Source organism: Protobothrops mucrosquamatus, unplaced genomic scaffold (genome assembly GCF_001527695.2).
Source record: "Protobothrops mucrosquamatus isolate PMUCROS unplaced genomic scaffold, P.Mucros_1.0 scaffold381, whole genome shotgun sequence".
Classification (NCBI taxonomy): domain Eukaryota; kingdom Metazoa; phylum Chordata; class Lepidosauria; order Squamata; family Viperidae; genus Protobothrops; species Protobothrops mucrosquamatus.
The window spans coordinates 242,306-261,490 of record NW_015386713.1 but is presented as its reverse complement, the minus strand read 5'-3'; the positions used below and the strand labels follow the sequence as shown (position 1 = coordinate 261,490).

General features: G+C 46.4%; 1 protein-coding gene across 1 annotated transcript in view; it reads left to right on the top strand.

The window, feature by feature from the left end:
• Positions 1-18,815, top strand: part of DOK4 (docking protein 4) — a 21,555-nt gene extending 2,740 nt beyond the window's left edge. The window contains exons 2-8 of the mRNA XM_029284122.1: positions 8,758-8,865; positions 10,572-10,686; positions 10,831-10,950; positions 11,718-11,907; positions 13,581-13,719; positions 15,651-15,774; positions 18,688-18,815. Coding sequence (XP_029139955.1) covers positions 8,758-8,865; positions 10,572-10,686; positions 10,831-10,950; positions 11,718-11,907; positions 13,581-13,719; positions 15,651-15,774; positions 18,688-18,815 — 924 coding nt within the window. The remainder of the gene's footprint in view (positions 1-8,757; positions 8,866-10,571; positions 10,687-10,830; positions 10,951-11,717; positions 11,908-13,580; positions 13,720-15,650; positions 15,775-18,687) is intronic.
• The last annotated feature ends 370 nt before the right edge of the window (positions 18,816-19,185 follow it).

Genomic DNA, 19,185 nt, shown 5'->3' with positions numbered 1-19,185 from the left:
AGACAAACGCAGTTCTGGGGAGCAAAAGTGACCCTCTGTGTGTGTGTGTCCTTGTCCACACAATTGGTTGGTGTGGGAAGTAGGAAATGAGACAGTGGTTGCGGAGGTTAGCTTGGTGCCTGTTTTCTGGTGGTGACAGAGATAATTGGGTGACTCCAGAGAGACTTCGCTTTGGACAGAGGTCCCCTGTGCATACCTGAGTTAAACCAATTGGCCCAAGAAGGTTGATCCACCAGCTGCCTAATCTGCATCCAGAAAGCAAGTTTCCACTGCAGCCTCGCTCTTGTGCTCTCTCTGGAGGGATCCACTGAAGCCTAGCCCTAGGGCGCTGTTGTCAAGCACGCTGGTCCTTTGTGGCTCTGGCTAGATCCTCTCTGCTCCGGTAGCCTTTATGCCCCAGGGGTCCTGCTTCAGATCCAGAGCATTGCTCCAGTTTCAGGAGGCTCGGCATTCGGCAGCACAGTCAGGAAGGAAGGCCCATCTGTCTTCATTGCAGGGTTTCCTCTTACGTGCGTTTGTGTTGCTTTCCAACGTGGAAAAGGAAGGTGTGCTTTGCATGCATGGTTATTTTTCCAAAGGGCAGCCTTGCCCAGACCGGCGTACAACTCTAGGATTCGCAGCCAGCTGCATCAGGGGTTGTTAGGCTGAACAATGTTGCCGTAGGAAATGACTTGCTGATGCTTTTAAAACAAGGATGCAAAATTTATGGGTAGCCACCCTTGGCTGTGTGCCTAACACTCTATCTGTGATGTTACAAATAATAAGGAGGAGAACATTTTAACCACAGGGGGGATGCCCGTGCAGTCAGAAGGAGCTTTGTCCTTTCCGAGTGGTTTTCGAAGAATGTGCGATTTCCAAAGCCAGCAAACGTGTTTAGGTTTAAGCCTGTCAGCAAAAAGCACGAGATGAAAATATCGGAATATTTGCTACTGTCTGCCTTCTATAGGGGCGGTGAGGATCAATGTGAAGTGTTTGGCATTTGGCTGACTATTTCTTTTTGGGAAGGACACGTTTAGAGCATTTCAAGGCTTAAATGGATTAAGGCAGGGGAAGCGCACCTTCTCCTGAAGAGGTTTCCCTCAAATTTGAGCTTGAGCAGGGGGCTGGACTAGAAGACCTCCAAGGTCCTTTCCAGCTTCTTCTCTACTCTACTCTACTCTACTCTACTCTACTCTACTCTACTCTACTCTACTCTACTCTACTCTACTCTACTCTACTCTACTCTACTCTACTCTACTCTACTCTACTCTAGTACACTCATGAGCTTTATCTTCAGGTCAACCCAGTGAAGTGGATTCAAACTGAATCGTGTGATTTCCTTAAATCTGATTTTACAGTGAATCTGAATTTGGAGATTGCGTGGTTGTAGAAATAGTCACAGGCTGCATGGAATCTCCAGAACCTTTTCTGGGGTTCACCTCACCACTCTTGAGATGGAGACAGTGGGATTTTGACTGTTTTTTTGTGGGAGCAATTTGGCCAGACTGATGCAATAGATGAGACCAAAACCCAAGAAAGTCCATTATGGTTTAGCTTTAGCCCAAAGTATCAGCCACGTTGCCAGAATGCAGCTGTCCACAGCATCTGTTTGCATTGTGTAGAGTAGGTAGTGACCCGTGTTGCAGAAATATTAAATAGGAGGACGGTGCCCATTTATTAGGATGGGGTGGTGCCACACGTCCACTATAACAGAGTTTCTCAACCGTGGCATCTTTAAGGCAGGTGGATTTAAACTCAGAATTCCCCAACCATCAAGTCTGATGTCAGAACATTACAAGCCCCATTAGCTTGGCAAGCTGCAGTAGTTCAAACTAGGATACTGGCAGCCAATCCGTGAGTTCTATGATAGACAGGCTACCTTTTTGCAGTCCTTCTTTCCTTCTGGCTCTATATCTTACAGAATTATAGAATGACAGAGCTGGAAGGGATCTTGGGGGTGTTCTAGTCCAACCCCCTGCTCAAGCAGGAGACTCTGTACCAGGGGTGTCAAACTGCCAGTCGCGGGCCGGATGCATCATAGTGAAACCATGCCCACCCCATTGCCAGCAATGGCAAAAAAGTCGCGACACGTCACGTGACATTGCAAGTTTGACACCCTTGCTCTATCCTATTCTGGACAAATGGCTGTCCAATCTCTTCTTGAAAGCCTCCAGTGATGGAGCACCCACAACTCCAGGAAGCAAGCCATTCCACTAATTAATTGTTCTCACTGCCAAGAAATTTCTCCTTCATTCTAGGTTGCTTCTCTCTTTGATAATCTTCCATCCGTTACTCTTTGTCCTGCTCTCAGGTGTTTTGGAGAATAGGTGAAGGGCTCAATGGGCAAAATGAATCAACTGACTGGGTTTTGATGCTCCTAATTACTGGGTGAAGCTGGTTTTATCCTGTGCATGGGGGGGGGGGGAAATAGAGGTTCTGTTTGGGATTGCATCTAATCCACTGTGATTGGTTGTCTTTGTTAGCTGACTCTTTTTTAAAGTTCCCATAAGACATTAACCTTCCCATTGACCCAGTTAGGGCATTTAAAAAAAAAGTATTGATTTATAACAGGAGAGCACAAAGCATAGGATCAACCTTTATTCTTCGTTGAATTGATTTCCTTGGCCAAATTGGTGCCCTTAGATTTTTGTCTGTTTTTCAGCCGACGCAGCTGATTCAGCATTTGCCTCTTTTACAATCTTGCATAAAACACAGTTTAAAGCTGACATATAGAAATTAACAAGAGGGTGAGTCCTGCGATTGACGGTGTTTTATTCGTCTTCATATCTTTACGGAGGGAATTCTGCTTATATTAGGGTGTTGAGGAGAATGGGGCAGTTAACATTTCACCTCCGCTATGCTTAATACGATTCTTACGCTGTTTAAGGGATTCTGGGAGGCACTTTGGTCTTGTGGAAAGGTATGCCCGTCATGGGATTGCAAACCAAAATAAAATGGAAAACCAGTGGCCCTCTTCTCCCTGGTATGGCAGATTGGCAGAGAAAAATATGGGTGGCACTTGAGATAGGAAAAAAAATGACCAAGGCCGATTCATTTGAGGCATAGAATTGTTAACAGGGGGAAAAAAAGCTTGGTTATTCATTTTTAATTCACACTGAATTCAGATTCTCAAAATATTTTGCAGTTATCCTGGGGAGGAATTCCACCAGGAGATCTGAAAAGTAATTCATTTTTCTTCAAATTGCAGATTGGGAGACCTGAGTGGGTGGGAACTACATAGTTGTAGAAAACCTTGCGTAAATTCATGACGGGTGGGACCTGGAGCAAACCAAGTTTTTATTTTTGAACCCCACAACCTTAGGTTGGGGTGCAGAAGCAGGGCTCCCCCCCCCTGCACCAGCACCACCCCGCACTGTTGGCAATGTTGTTGATGTTGCCTCCAAAATCCAAGCTACGATTCAATGGCAGTAAAGAGAAACAGAATTTTTTTTCTTTAAAATACTACTTTAGTACACAAAAAGCAGGGGAAAAGAAATCTCAAAGGGAAATCAAAGCAAAAACAAAACAAGAATACTTCATTTTTTTTTTAAAAAAAAAGGCAGCCCTATTTTTAAACACAGCTTTAGAACTTAGACTATCGATTAGTCTTTCCATTATGGAGATTGATAGACGGTTCATGAGTATGGTTCATCCCTCTAAGGTTATACATCCAGGTGGCCTCGTCTTTCCCTGATCAAATGAGATTTCTGTGTGTGTGCTGTGGCCCCTGCAAAATAAACATGTACTTTCTCAGACAAAGCAAGGATCCACATCGTTGGCATATAATTTAGCATCACATCCTAAAATCATTTTATTCTTCCTGAAACTATATATTAACAAACGTCGCGATAATAAACCTGAAGGCGACGCGGAGGGGCAAGCATTATAGGGCCTGTTTGTAAAACACAATCGCAACGTCTTGATGCAAGCCCAGGCCAATTGTGCAAGTAGTCCTTGACTTACAATCACAATTGGGAACAGGATTTCTGTTGCTAAACACGTCAGTTGTTACGTTGGTTGAGTCTGATTTTATGACCTTTTTTGGCCATGGTTGTTAAGTGAATCCTGTAGTTGTTAAGCAAATCCGGCTTGTTCCATTGACTTTGTTTGTTGGAAACCAGCTAGGAAGCTCACAAATTGTGATCACATGATGTTGCAATAGTTGTAAGTACACATTGGTTGCCAACCACCCAAATTTTGATCACAGGGATGCGGCCACAATCCCACTGCAAGGGCCAGTTGCAAGTCATTTTTTCCCCTGCCGTTATAACTTCAAAGGATAGTTGTAAGTCAAGGATCACCTGTAGGAAGAAGGACCAGATCCATCGGTGCCTATGCTGTCCCTCAGTGGAATTCTGGGAGTTGAAGTCCACCAGTCATAAAAGGGCCACGTTTGAAGACCCCTGGTAATAGGGTTTCCTGCCTGAGCAGGGGGTTGGACTAGAAGACCTCCAAGGTCCCTTCCAACTCTCTTATTCTGTTACTCCAGTGACAGGGAGATGGCCCAAAATGGCACAACCCTCTCTGCATTTTCACCTGCGATCTTGCAGCACTTTGCAAAATCAAGGTAAATTAGCCTCTGCTTTGGGGGGTGCCTGCAAACTCAGGAGACGGGACCCCCCCTGCCCAAACAGGTTGCTGGGCCTTTCCTTAAGCCATGGAAATTCCTGAGTAGCTAAGGAAGAGAGGCTCCCAAGGGAGTTGAGGGGGAGAGTGGAGCCATCCAGGGCCGCTTACCTAAGGCAAAATCTCTTTTGGGTCCTCCCAGCTCACTCTTTATTCACCCAGGTAGGCAATATCCGAGCTGTGAGCGCTCTTTCCCAGACTCTGTTTGCTGAACCAGCGCTCTCCTAAAGCTGAACCAGCCCCGTGGCTAGCTCCTAAGGAGAGGGAAGGAAACCTCCTCCGTAGGGACGGACCATGTTGCTGCTGGATCCCACGGGAAGCATCTTCTGGGAAGCTCCTGCGAGCTGGGCAGGTGGCAGCTGGCCTGGCCTTTGAAGTCCCTGATTGAGGCTTGGCTGGCAGACGGTTAGTTGAAAGGTGTTTCCTTTTAAGAGGGGGGTCTTTTCAAAGGACCCGAGCTGGCTGGGCTGGGGGAGTGTGCTTGCCGGAAACACTGCTGCATGCAAGCAGACATTGCTGTCCCCAGGGACTGGGTTAATGTCTGGCAGAGCTTTGGAGAAGGAACGGCTTCCTATTCAATCAGGATAGAGCCGGAAGGGACCTTGGAGGTCTTCTAGTCCAACCCCCTGCTCAAGCAGGAGACTCTATATCAGGGGTAGTCAACCTTGGCTCTTTTATGACTCGTGGACTTCAACTCCCAGAATTCCTGAGCCAGCTTAGCTGGCTCAGGAATTCTGGGAGTTGAAGTCCACGAGTCATAAAAGAGCCAAGGTTGACTACCCCTGCTCTATACCATTTCAGATAGGTGATTGTCCAGTCTTTTCTTAAAAGCCTCCAGTGATGAAGCACCTACAACTTTTGAAGGCCAAGTCAGATAATTGATGATTTTTCTTTCAGCACCATATCAGATCTATCAAGCTGGCTTTCCCCCCCGCAAATAATTGGTCGTCTGGATATGAAGGGGAACATCTGTTCCAGTCTAAGCTTTAATTTGCTTCAGTTATTATATAGAGCGGTGTTTCTCAAGCGTGGCAAGTTTCAGATGGGTGGACTTCAACTCCCAAAATGCATTTGGGGACACCAGGATGGAGAAGTCCAACGTAAGCCTAGTGATTCCATGGTGCTGCCTTCTGACTACAGGTAGTCCTTGACTTATGACCACAACTGAGTGCAAAAATTCTGTTGTTAAGTGAGACATTTGTTAAGGGAGCTTTGCCCCATTTTACGACCTTTAACCTTCCGTAAGTACGAAAAACGGTCATAAGCCACTTTTTTCAGTGCCGTTGTAACTTTGAACGGTCACTAAATGAACTGGTGTAAGCCGAGGACTACCTGAAGTGTGGTGATCAGATGGCTTTCTCACCCAGCCTGGATTTGCCCCTTCCCCCAGCAATTTTGACCTTCCTTCTGGAGACCCCAAGAAGGCGAAAACTTCGAAGCTGCAGGTCACGTGCCCTGAGCTTGGCAACCTTCACTTCTGCAGTACACTAATTGCTTTCTTCCTCTAATGGACCGAGCATCCTATGAATAAAACAGACTCAAGGAGCTCTGCAAATGGAAAGCGTCAGCACGTCCAGGCAGCCAAAGTTGGTCTAGGAAAGAGAAGTCAACGAGTGGAGGTTGGGAGCGGGTGTCTGGCAGGCTAAAATCCGCACGCTGTGTCTCACTCATTTTGGCCATGTCAGGTGAGTGGAATTCCCTGGACAAAGCCATTATGCACTGGAGACAAATTCCTTGTGTGTCCAACCAACACATTTGGCCAATAAAATCTAAAGAAAAAATTATGCTTGGAAGAATTACTGGTAAAAGGAAGCCAGACCACCAAAGAACACAATGGCTGGACACTATCAAAACAGGCACCAGCTGGAGCATAGAACAACTCAAAGAAGTAGCGTAAGATCAGAAGATGTGGAGGGGCCTGGTTCAGAGAATTGCCAAGAGTTGGACCCAACTGAAGGAATAACTCCATCATTCTGGTCGGTGATTGAGCCCACCCAGGAAAAGTTTGCCTTCCTCTGCCAAGGGCCTGCCACCAGCTGGGAAAAGGGTTGGCTCTGGAGGTAGAAAACAAAGGCCCAATCCTGATTAATCTGTAGCCTGCTGGTGCAGCCTCTCGGTTTTGTTTCGTGCCCTTCAGGGGTCTCTCCAAATCCTGCTTATGGTCCCAGGGCACTGTCAGTCAGGCGATTCCTTCTGCTTGCACTGCGAGGAAAGTGCCACGATTTCCTTCTGTGACGGATCAATTCTCTCTGAATGAAGGAAAACAAAGGCCGGCTACACGTATGAGAAGCAGCGTTTGTGCTGCGGATGAGGTTGGAGATGGGCCACAGGGTCTCCTCTCAAAATCCCCCTTCAAGCACAGAGGGTGCTGCGGGAATTGGGGAACCGCCATGCTTTCTCACCAAGTTGCTGCCGGGGAGAATAAAATTAGGAGACACCCTTCCCATAAAGGTGTCCTTCGGCTTCAAGAGAAGGACAAGGGTATAAACGCGACATCCTTAAAAGCAAATGAAAAATCCACAAAATGTGATTTTAGGACAACCACAAGGAGAAATTGTAACTATGGAGCGGAGATTAGTCTGGCGCCATTTCCCAGCATTTTGAGGTGCGCATCCTATACTGTTTACCAAACGGTAAAGTTAAAATGGACCTTAAGGCTTCGTCCTAATTGACCTGGTGACTTAATGGATGCATCCTAATAGTTTTCTTGGGAGGGATGGAGTTGTGGCTTGCCATAATCTTCGTCTGGTGGAGCCTAAACCCTGGGATTTCGTGGGAAGCTCCCTTTCAAATACCAACTGGGTCCACCTCTTCCGAGACCAACCAAGGTTGGAGAGATACTGCCATCTACTGAAGCCAAACAGACCTATCCGGGGGTTTTTTGTGTTGTTGTTTTTGAGTCACGCCACCCTTCCAAGTGTGTAATATGCTCGTGTGTGATGTGCTTGTACCCCTAAGGTGGCTCTTCACCACCAAAAGATTGTCCATTCCTGTTGTGAAGCTTGATGTCCTCCACCCACATTCTGGACTACAGGCAGTCCTAGATTTACAAAAGTTTGCTTAGTGATCGTTCAAACAGCACTGAAAAAAGTGACTCATGACCGTTTCTCACACTTTTGAATGTTGCAGCCTCCCCAGGGTCACGTGATCAAAATTCAGGCACTTGGCAACTGCTTCCTATTGATGACGGTTGCAGCGTCCCGGGGTCACGTGATCCCTCTTTGTAACCTTCCGACAGGCAAAGTCAATGAGGAAGCCAGGTTCACTTAACAAGTGTGTTACTAACTTAACAACTTCAGTGCCATCACATCGTCGTGAGCTTATTGCAATGGACAGTTTGCACCTGTTGGATAATGACATTTGGTGCAAATATGTAGTCCCTTCGGTTGGCTGTTGATGTCATGAGGTGCCTGTCTGGCCTTGTCTATGCCATCCTTTAGTTTCCTTTGGGCTTTTGGAGACTTGGCCCTGACTTAGGGATCTCAGTGCTATTTAATCTGATATAGTATAAAATTAGATATTAAACTAGTCATTAGAGGGCAAGAGACTGGCTATCTGTGGTGGTCAGTTCAGTGAATGGTTAACATTTAGAAATGCCTTCCTCTGAGCTAGGCTATCAGATGATGGGCATCGTAATGCAATATTCCTGGAATGACTAGATTGCTAGAAAGTCTTTCTCAGCTTTGGCAACTTTAAGACACGTGGGCTTCACCTCCCAGAATTCAGCAGCCAGCCATGCTGGCTGGGGAATTCTGGGAAGAGAAGCCCACGCATCTTAAAGTTACCAAGGTTGAGAAACACTGGTGTAACAGCGTCCCCAGATTCTGGGAAGGTGAATTGGAAAATGAAACTAGTGCAAAAAAGATTCTGTGAAATTAATGACTTTGGATTCACAACGCTTGTCAATCCTATGCATGATTCACAATCATATGCATCAAAGCACACTTAATATTTAGGGCACTTGAAGATGTTGGAACACCCAACATATGGCCACGTCAGAATCTCTTTGTAGATGCATAATGCAAATATATTCCTGATATATGTCCAACTCTGCAAGATGGCAGGTGGGACATTGCTTTCTTGAGTTGTACCTTGCTTATATAAACACATCCTCTTTCCTCCTTCTCCCTCCCCTTTCTCTCTTTGACTCAGATTTACCGCCGTTGCTGGCTGGTGTTTCGGAAATCTTCCAGCAAAGGTCCCCAGAGGTTGGAAAAATACCCAGATGAGAAGTCAGTGTGTTTACGTGGGTGCCCAAAGGTAAGATCCTCGCCAACTTGCGTGATCTAGAACAGCCATTTCCAACTTCCTTCCAGATGTCTTAGGACTATACCTCACCAGCAGTATCATCCAAACATATCTGGAATAATTCGTATTAACTTTATGAAGCTTTAGTAAGGCCACATCTGGAATACTACATCCAGTTTTGGTCACCACATTACAGACAAGATGCTGAGACTTTGGAAAAAGTGCAGAGAAAAGCAACTGAGATGACTAAAGGCCTGGAGATTAAAACATATGAAAAAGCTTGTGGGAATTGGGTATGGCTAGTCTAGAGAAAAGAAGGACTGTGGGGACATGATAACTGTTCGAGTATTTGAGGGGCCACCACAAAGAAGAGGAGGGGGTCAGCTTATTTTCCAAAGCACCAGAAGACAAGACAAGAAACAATGGATGGAAACTAATCAAGGAGAGAAGCAACCTGGAATTAAGGAGAAACTTCCTAACAGGGAGGACAATTAACCATTGGAACATCTTGGCCTCCAAAGATGTGGGAGCTTCGTCACTGGAGGTTTTTAAGAAGAGACTAGACAGCCACTTGTCTGAAAAGGTATAGGATCTTCTGCTTGAGCAAGGGGTTGGCTTAGAGGACCTCCAAGGTCCCTTCCAGCTCTATTCTAATTGATGGAAGGCTCCAGGTTGGGGGACATTGATGGAGGGTATTGGGGAGTGCCCCTGCCCCCTTCTGAGAATGGTAGGAGCAGGCAGACTCCTCCTCAGAGCCAATTTGCAATTTGCCTGCTCCAATTCAGCATCATTGCCTCATTCGGTGACATTCTCATTACCATTCAATGCTTCCCTGGGGCACCATTGAGGTTCGTGTGACGGTGCCGGCTGGAAAAACATACTCGCCCAAGGGAACCATTGGAGCAAAAATAACCTTGTTTATATGTTACAGGGAATGGTCCTTTCATAATATCCCTTCTCACTGCCCGTGTGTGCTGGCTTCTTTGGTGACTTCCAGAGCTCTTGGTCCGTTGTCTTGGCCACCTGCCTTTGACCCAAACTCTGTGCATCCCAAGCCCTCAGCCTCCTAGAAAACGGAGCCAAGTCTGTGGTTCCCTGCCCCATGAACTTGAGGATTTCTCTCCAGTCCAGCCTAAGGCCCTTCTGGCCAAAATGGCCCCAGACTCACTTGCCTTAAGGAGATCCTAAGTGCCAGAGTTGTTCCTGGTGGCTTTGAGAGCACAAAACCGGGAAGTGATTGGGCACCGCCTTCTGGAACCCAGCCTGATCTCCCATCCAAGTACTAAGTGGATCCATCCATTGCCTAGCTTTTGAAAATCATCCAAGGTCAACCAGATATTCACTCCAAACTCAGCCAAGGCTGGTAACTCTGAAACAATCAATGGTTTTCAAACTCACTCAAATTCGAAAGCTGGAATAGCTGAAAATAAAGAAATCTAGTTCCAGTGGTTTATCCCAGCGTCTATCATCCCTTCTACCCGTGCCCTTTGGATGTCCTTGGATAATGGTCCAAGAAGCCAAGCATAACTAAACTGTTTATCCTTTTCTTTGGGCTGGAACTGAAGTCATAATGGCAACCTTCTTCTCCAGATGAGCATCCCCAGTCCTAATACAGCTGGGGGGGGCACCAAGTTAGGGCAAGCAGTGGTAGAACATGCTGGGAGGTACCTCAAAAAAATAAAAAGGAGCTTTCATACAGAATCTGGCTTCTCCTCCAGGTCACAGAGATCAGCAACGTGAAATGTATCACGAGGCTGCCCAAGGAGACCAAACGGCAAGCTGTAGCCATCATATTTATGGACGACTCAGCTCGGACGTTCACCTGTGAATCAGGTAGAGGCTGCTGCTGGAACGGCAGAATTTCTAGTCGCTTTGGGGCGACGGCTGAGAAAGCCGGATGGGATCGGGTGGGGATGCGTTGAATAACCATGAGCCTGAATGCTGTTTGCCGACAAAGGACATCTGTTGTCTTTGCAGAGCTGGAAGCCGAGGAATGGTACAAAACACTGTCCGTTGAATGCCTGGGGGCACGGCTCAACGACATCAGCCTTGGCGAGCCAGATCTGCTGGCGCCTGGAGTTCAGTGTGAGCAAACAGGTAAGGCAGGTGCCCTTCCTTGCCCAGTCCAAACCTAGGAGGCAGGCCCCAAGGATTCGGGGCTACGTGCACTCTTTGGGTTTGATGCAGCCTGCAGGCCTGCCATCCCCAAACTGTCATTTTCAATGTTCCCCCTGTCTAGAAGGGGAACATTATATAAGGAGTGGAGCCATCCTGTTCATTGCATTTAATGCCATTTGGGCTAAAGTAAAACGAAATGTGAAGTTTGCTTTTGTCCACCTAAAGGTTTCTTGGGTGCCAATCCTCCCTCCCCTCCCCCCTCCCCACCTACTTTTGAAGGCCATCCATGGTGGATCAACTTTTGATTTTGGGATATAAGGATTCCATCTGATTTGATGAGAGAAATACTGGGGTTAGGGTTAAGGTTAGATGTTTTAAAAATATATGATTATTCATATTTGACAATGACATGTTAGATTAAAATTGGGAAAAGAAAATAATATGAATATTGGGCTTTTTTTAGTGTTGACTATTAGTAGTTTATGTTAATTTAAATATTCACTATTCCTTTAAACTACGGAAAAAAGCTGGAGGTGTGGGTGGGTCAAGTGAGGGTCTTGTGATGGGTCAGGTGTGGGTCATCAATGAGAGTCTTGTGATGGGTCTTGTGAAGGTACAACTCCACACTTGGAGTCTGAGAAATGGAAGGGTGGAGGATTTCGCTGTTGCTCAGGGCAAGCGTTGGGTGGAAGACGGATGAGGGAGCACTGGGGGGTCCTGAGCCGTTTGTGCCTCTCCTTCTGCAGACCGGTTTAACGTCTTCCTCCTGCCCTGCCCCAACCTGGACATCTATGGCGAATGCAAGCTGCAGATCACCCATGAAAACATTTACCTCTGGGATATGCACAATCCCCGGGTCAAGCTCGTCTCTTGGCCCTTGTGTTCCCTGCGCCGCTACGGACGAGATGCCACGCGCTTCACCTTTGAGGCTGGCCGGTATGTCTGCAGCTGACTCCTCTTGGAGTGTGTGTGTGTGTTTGTGTTGGGGGGGGTTGGTCCCTGTGTGGCAGATCTTCCTTTGGCCCAGAAGGCAGGTCATCTTGAAGATGTTGGCGTGCAGGGTGAGGTGAAGTACCTGCAGGGTGCGTGAAAGTATGGCTTTCCAAGTCCTGCGTCCTGGATAGGACGCAGAAGATCTGTAGATGACTTGGAAGCAGTCCTTCTCTTGGCTCAAGCCTGTTTTACATGGTTGCTTCAAGGCTATAAAGGAGCCGTGGAAAATTCATGCCCGAGGTGGGGCTAGAACTCACTGGATCCCGGTGGTTGGCCCAAAGTCATCCAGCCAGCTTTCGTGCCTAAGTCGGGACTAAACTAGAACTCGCTGTCTCCTGGTGGTTGGCCCAAAGTTTCAGTCTCATCCGTACGAGGCCAAATCCCCACTTCCAGGACCTTCTCTTTTTATAGGCCACGGTTGTTAATTTTTGCAAGTTGATTTGGATTAGTATTTCTCAACCTTGGCAACTTTTAAGATGTGTGGTTTTCAACTCCCGGGATTCTGGGAGTTGAAGTCCATACATCCTGAAGTTGTTGCTAAGGTTGTGAAGCGCCAGATTAGACTCTTCCCCGCCTGCACCTGTGAGTCCTCCGGCTAATTGCCATCTACAAAGGCAAGAAATAGGATCTTTCCCTTTTATTCCAGACTTCCTTGACTCACTTAGCCTGGCTTTTTATACCATGATTAGAGGATTTTTCCAGCATCACCACGCCCTGCTCTGAGGCAGTGGGACTCTGTTCTAAGGATAAAACTGTTTTGCTGGCAGAGAAAGCAAAGGAATAATACTTTCTCCCCCCCCCCCCAGCCAGAGGCAAAAACCTCCACGCAAAGGCAGGTTCCATTTCTCTCCTCCTTCGCTCTTCTGGGAGGGTTTCAGACCTTGAAAGGACAAATCTGGGATCTGTTTAAAAGCTTAACCCCGTGCAATGAAGAATCAATTACCACCTCCTCAGTTGGACCACGCATAACTCTTATTTCACTCTCTGTACCCCTGTGATTGCTGGCTACTCCACCCCACAGTTTGCAAATCTAACTTTATTTGTAATCTGCTTTTAGTTCTTTGTTATTGTTAGTTGTGAAGTCGTGTCTGACCCATCGCGACCCCATGGACAACGTTCCTCCAGGCCTTCCTGTCCTCTACCATCTTCTGGAGTCCATTGAAGCTCACGCCTGCTGCTTCAGTGACCCCATCCAGTCACCTCATTCTCTGTCGTCCCCTTCTTCTATTGCCCTCCATCTTCCCCAGCATTAGGCTCTTCTCCAGTGAGTCCTTCCTTCTCATTAGGTGGCCAAAGTACTTGAGTTTCAACTTCAGTATCTGGCCTTCTAAAGAGCAGTCAGGGTGGATCTCCTCTAGGACTGACCGGTTTGATCGATGATTAATAAAGTATTGGCACAATCATGCTGTGACCAATCTAGGCTTGGGGGACAGTGATGTGAGTGGCGGGTAGGCTAAATCTACTAGGGTCTCCTGGCTTGGAAGATGCACCAGGTGTCCTGACAAAAAGAGAAGGGCGCCCACGAGTCCACGTATCCAGGGGTGGGGGAGAGAGCACAGGCCCCTTTTGCTGCAGTCTCCGTCTTGATCTCTGGATATTTTTTTGTTGCTTAGCAGGATGTGTGACGCAGGCGAAGGGCTGTACACCTTCCAGACCCAGGAGGGAGAAGAGATCTATCAGAGAGTGCACAGCGCCACTTTGACCATTGCCGAGCAGCACAAGCGCGTCCTGATGGAGATGGAGAAGAACGTGAGAGTGAGTGTCGCTGCCTGCCAGTGGAGGGGAAGGCAGACATTGTTCGGCTTTTGAGCCCTCTGCTAGGCATCTTCCAAACATCTGGGGATCAATTAATGATCAGCTTCTCAAACCTGGAAACTTTAAACTAGGTGGAATTCAACTCCTTAGCCATTTTGAACTATGTGGACTTCAACTCCCAGAATTCCCCAGCCAGCAATTCTGGGAGCTGAATTCCGCCAGCTTAAGAAACACTTGAGTTTCTTCTGGTCCCTGCTGGCTTTGGGAAGCCCGGCAAGTTGTAGAAAGTATTTTTCTTTAGAGGTGGGAAGTCGCCGTCTGGAAATTATTGGTCTCTTGAAAAACTGAGCTGTATAAATTTAGTCTACAGCTCACAAGAGAAATGGGAAAGGGGAGGGTCTGAGCCGGAAGGAAGGTTGATTCTTGAGACCTCTTTCAAGTATCATGGAGATGCTCGGTGTCATTTGTCTAACTCAGGGGTAGTCAACCTTGGCTCTTTTATGACTCGTGGACTTTAACTCCCAGAATTCCTGAGCCAGCATGGCTGGCTCAGGAATTCTGGGAGTTGAAGTCCACGAGTCATAAAAGAGCCAAGGTTGACTACCCCTGGTCTAACTCCATGTTTCTTAACCTTAGAAACTTTGAACTGGTGGACTTCAACTTCCAGAACTCCCCAACCAGCCATGCTGGGGGTTGAAGTCACCATGGTTGAGAAACTGGTCTAACATCATTAATTTATATAAATATCTTAACTCACCTGTCGTGCCTAACAGCAGCAATTAGAAGCTCATATGGAACGGGGAAACTAAGTAAATACATTAGATTGGCTTTGTTTAGCTTTTTTGTCGAGTGGTTTGGGGCCCTGTTTGTGGACTCCGTGGAGTGAGATCGTGGTTGTGATGTCGCTAGAATGGCAAAGGGGGAGGTGAGTGTTTAGCACCACCTCAAAGCAAAAAATAAAATAAAACCTGAATTATTTTGGAACTGTGCACAGCCCTTAAGCCTAGATTAAGGCACTATAAAAACCAGAGCCTTCCATTATCTGAAACCTCAGGATTGTCCACATTAGAGAAGCCCATATCTCTTTGTATCCAGACTGTTTAGTGTAACATTCCAGACACCCACTTGAAAAGCTTTCCCAAACACTGATTGTAGCAAGAGGGCCAGATGTTTGCCTCTTTTTCCCAGTCCAAGATCTGCAAACCACAATTACAGCTTGGAGGTTGATCCAAAGTGAGATGGTATCCTGCTTGCTTTCTTTTTTAGACCGATGTTTTCCAAGGGGGAGACGGAAACCAAAAAAAACCCATGCCGTGAATGAGAAAGGGGGAAGTTTCATGAGATTACATGGGGTGGCGTCAGCGCAGTTTCCTGTAGACCTGTGTGGTTCAATCTTGGCCACTTTAAGATGGGTGGGCTTCTGGCTGGCGAGGGGATTCTGGGAATTGAAGTCCACCCATCTCAAAGGTGCCAAATTTGGAAAAGAAACGCTGCAGCAGAGCATGCAGGATAGCAAAGCATTTTGACTGCTGGATATGGTTGGGAGGAGAGGAATGAAAGTAACATTGCTGTTTCAACCACATTTTAATTAAATTAATTCATAAAGTGGCCCCTTTGTGCCAGACCAACAGAGATAAATAAGGCTTCTTCAAGGGATCTCTGAAGTATTTTCACACGGATTCTCTTTCCCATTGTACACAGCCCTTTTACTGAGTGCTCCCCTCTGCAGATTCATTCATTCATTCATTCATTCATTCATTCATTCATTCATTCATTTTCTATGGCCACCTATCTCAATCAATGACTCTGGGCAGCTTACAGCTCAGAAAATATATTTTAAAAACATTTTAAAAACTAAAACCAGTAAAAAAAACAACCTTAAAACAGTTCAGATTTTGGAAGCTGACCTCCAGCTCTTTGTTCTTTTCCAGTTGTTGAACAAGGGGACAGAGCATTACTCCTATCCCTGCACACCTACCACCATGTTGCCACGCAGTGCTTACTGGCATCACATCACCGGCTCACAGAACATTGCCGAGTCTTCCAGCTACGGGGGTGAGTGCGCATCTTGTCCCGTTCAGCCGAGGGATAATGTCAGACCTGCCCCAACTTCGGTCTCTAAGAAAGAAAGACCCTTGACTCCATTCGGCTGAAGCGATAGGTGCTGTTACTAGAGTTAAGTGGGTTGCAGCAAAAATAAAGCTAGATCTGAATATTCTCACACAAAGATTATAACTTTTTCCCTGTTCCCTCCCCCCCCCCTTTTGACCGGTCCATCAGTCTTCAATAGCATGCCATTGTGATGTTTTGGGAACTGCTTGGAGGTTTGGCGCCTCTTGATGCAGTGTTGCGTTCTTTTCCCAGGCCAGGTGTCCTGGATGGTTGGCTTATTTTTTGGCAACTCTGGTTTGGCACTTCTGGTTTTTGACAACGGGTCTCCCCTTCCACCGTTTTTCTTCTCCTTCCCATACCCCAATTTCCTTCCCTCCTCCCCTGAGATTTATGGCAGGAGTTCAGCAAAGTGAACAAGCTAAAGATGGTAGTCCTGACAGATAGTTTCAAGATCATGTGAAGTGTTAGTACCATTTTATACTGCACTAGTGAGGCCACACTTGGAATACTGCATACAGTTTCGGTCACCGTGATACAAAGCAGATGTTGAGACTCTACAGAAGGGGTGCAGAGAAGAGCAACAAAGATGATTAGTGGGCTGGAGGCTAAAACATGATGAATGGTTGCAGGAACTGGGTATGTCTAGTCCAGGGGTAGGCAACCTCGGCTCTTTTATGACTCATGGACTTCAACTCCCAGAATTCCTGAGTCAGCATAAAAGAGCCGAGGTTGCCTACCCCTGGTCTAGTCTAAGAGTAGGATTAGCAGTGACATGATAGCAGTGTTCCAGTATTTGAGGAGCTGCCACCAAGAAGAGGGGGTCAACCTATTTACCAAAACACCAGAAGCCAAGACAAGGAGCAATGGATGGAAACTGAACGAAGAGAGAAACAACCTAGAAGTAAGGAGAAATTTCCTGATTGTAAGAACAATCAACCAGTGGAACAACTTGCTTTCAGAAGTTGTGGGTGCTTCATCACTGGAAGCTTTTAAGAAGAGACTGGAAAGCCACTTGTCTGAAACTGTATAGGGTCTCCTGCTTGACCAGGGGGTTGGACTACAAGACCTCCAAAGTTCCTTCCAACTCTGATGTTCTGTTCTTTGACTGCTCTTACATCCTTCTTGGACGTGAAAAGCTTGTTCTGGATTGGTACACTGCTAAATATAAGCAACCTGACAGGACAGCTTTAATTTAATGCAACATTAAGATGATATTCTGCAGTCAATCATTCTGCCTTCTGTGTTCCATTTCCGTATTAATATACAGGGGCTCAGTGCAAATGGAGTTAGGCCCTTTTAAACTCCCTATCAATTTCCAGATTGCATCTTTCCATTTTGTCTCTGGAGCTAAGAAAGCAAGGCTCAATTTTGTCTGGATCCTGTCCAGTGAATTCATTTATTTGAAATGCTCCTTCATTCAGAGTCGTTCTCTATCTCTGTTGGAAGCAATTGGTGATGCTCTCTCCGATGGCTTCTCTAAAGCTCCCAAGGGGAATTATGTAGATATTTATAATACTCAAATGCAACAGCAAAGAATCCAAGGTTGCCCACGTCTGATAATAGTTGATAGTGGTCATAATAAAGCAGCTATAAAAGAATTCACATCAGCAGTAGGAACAGTCAGTCTTGCATATAATTTAAATTATTAAATGAAGGCAGAACAAGGGGGCATAACCTCAAACTAACAGGAGAGAAGTTCAAAAGTCACGATAGAAAGTACGGCTTCACAGAAAGAGTAGCTTTTGGAACCCACTTCCAGCCAAGGCAAGCGGGGTCAGTCATCAGTAACCGAGTTTAAGCTTGCTTGGATTAAATACAGCTCCAGTTCTGAAATAGAAGTGGACAGTCTGTTTTTTGTTAAGAACTAGGATAATCTCTTGGAGACCGCATTGAGGGGGGGGGGGTGAGGCTGGAGCAACAGGCCACATGGCAGAAATAGATAACTCTTATCAAGACGCAAGGGGCCTTTGTGTGTTTGTTAACTCTGAAAAAAGTTTTGAGTTGAGTTCCAATCTTATTTTCCTGACAGCTCTACATTGGTTGGCATTTTCTTGCTGGATGTTTTTTCTACTTCTCCACCAGCTGTGGGGTTATTTTGGCATTCTAACGGGGTCCAATCCTGCTTGTTTCAGAGCTCAAATAAACTCGATCAAGTGCCGCAGCTGCTAATGTGGCAGATTCAGAAGAGCTGCTTTTAAGTCAGATATCATGAACAGACAAAGTCCTTTCAAGTTTTTCCTGGGAATTTATCTTTTCTGTATTCTGTTCCATTCCATTCCATTCCACTCCCCCTTACTCTACTGGATGAATCTCATCTAGTTTTAATCCTAGTTATTTTACTCACTTTTTACACGTGCTGCAGTCCTGTGGTCTGTTTTATACCTGTTTTATTCGCTCAGTGTTGAATGTTATGCAGGTCGTCCTCAACTTACGGCCACAATTGAGCCCCAAATTTATGTTGCTAAGTGAGACATTTGTTAAGTGAATCACTGCCATTGTTAAATTAGTGGCACGGTTGTTAAGTGACTCTGGCTTCCCCATTGACTTTGCTTGTCAGACGTTCGCAAAAGTTGATCACATGACCCCCAGGGACACTGCAACCGTCGTAAATAGGAACGAGTTGCCAAGCGTCTGGATTTTGATCCCTTGACCTTGGGGATGCGGCAACAGTCCTAAGTGTGTGAAAATGGTCGTAAGTCACTTTTTTCAGTGTCATCGTAACTTTGGTCACTAGATTGAACTGTTGTAAGTTGAGGACTATCCTCAACGTCCCTAATTTGTAGGTGTTTCTGATAGAAAAAAAACAAAGAAAGAACTCGGGACTTGAACCAGACAAAAATCTCCCTTTGCCCACAGGTGACACCTACCCCGGTCCCCAGGCCAGCTCAGAGACTGATCTCCTGAACCGCTTAATCTTACTGAAGCCGAACGCTTCCAAGAGTGGGAAGAGTGACAGCAAAGACGCCACCTCGGCTACCCAGTGAGGCCGCTCAATGCCCAGAGAGGAAAGCCGTTGGGATGCCAACTCGGGCAAAGGAACCGAGGGTTTTTCACCTGCTTCTGCCCTTCCACGAAAGGCCCAGGGACGCCATTTTGCTGCAGGGAAACGGAGCAGGCTTTGCCCCAGGCGCATCAAACACGAACGTTCTAGATCCAGGCGCTGTGGACGGTCTGGCCAGCGAGCCCTGCTTGGCCCAGGATGTGAGCGGGCATCCAGATCTTCTGAGAAGGACTAGCTATATATTATTACAACTATTTTCAATATATTGTATTGTTTATGCATATCCTATATATCCAGAGAGGGGTCTCACCGGAACGGACCTCTCTTGATGGCCATCAAGGCAAGAACTTTAG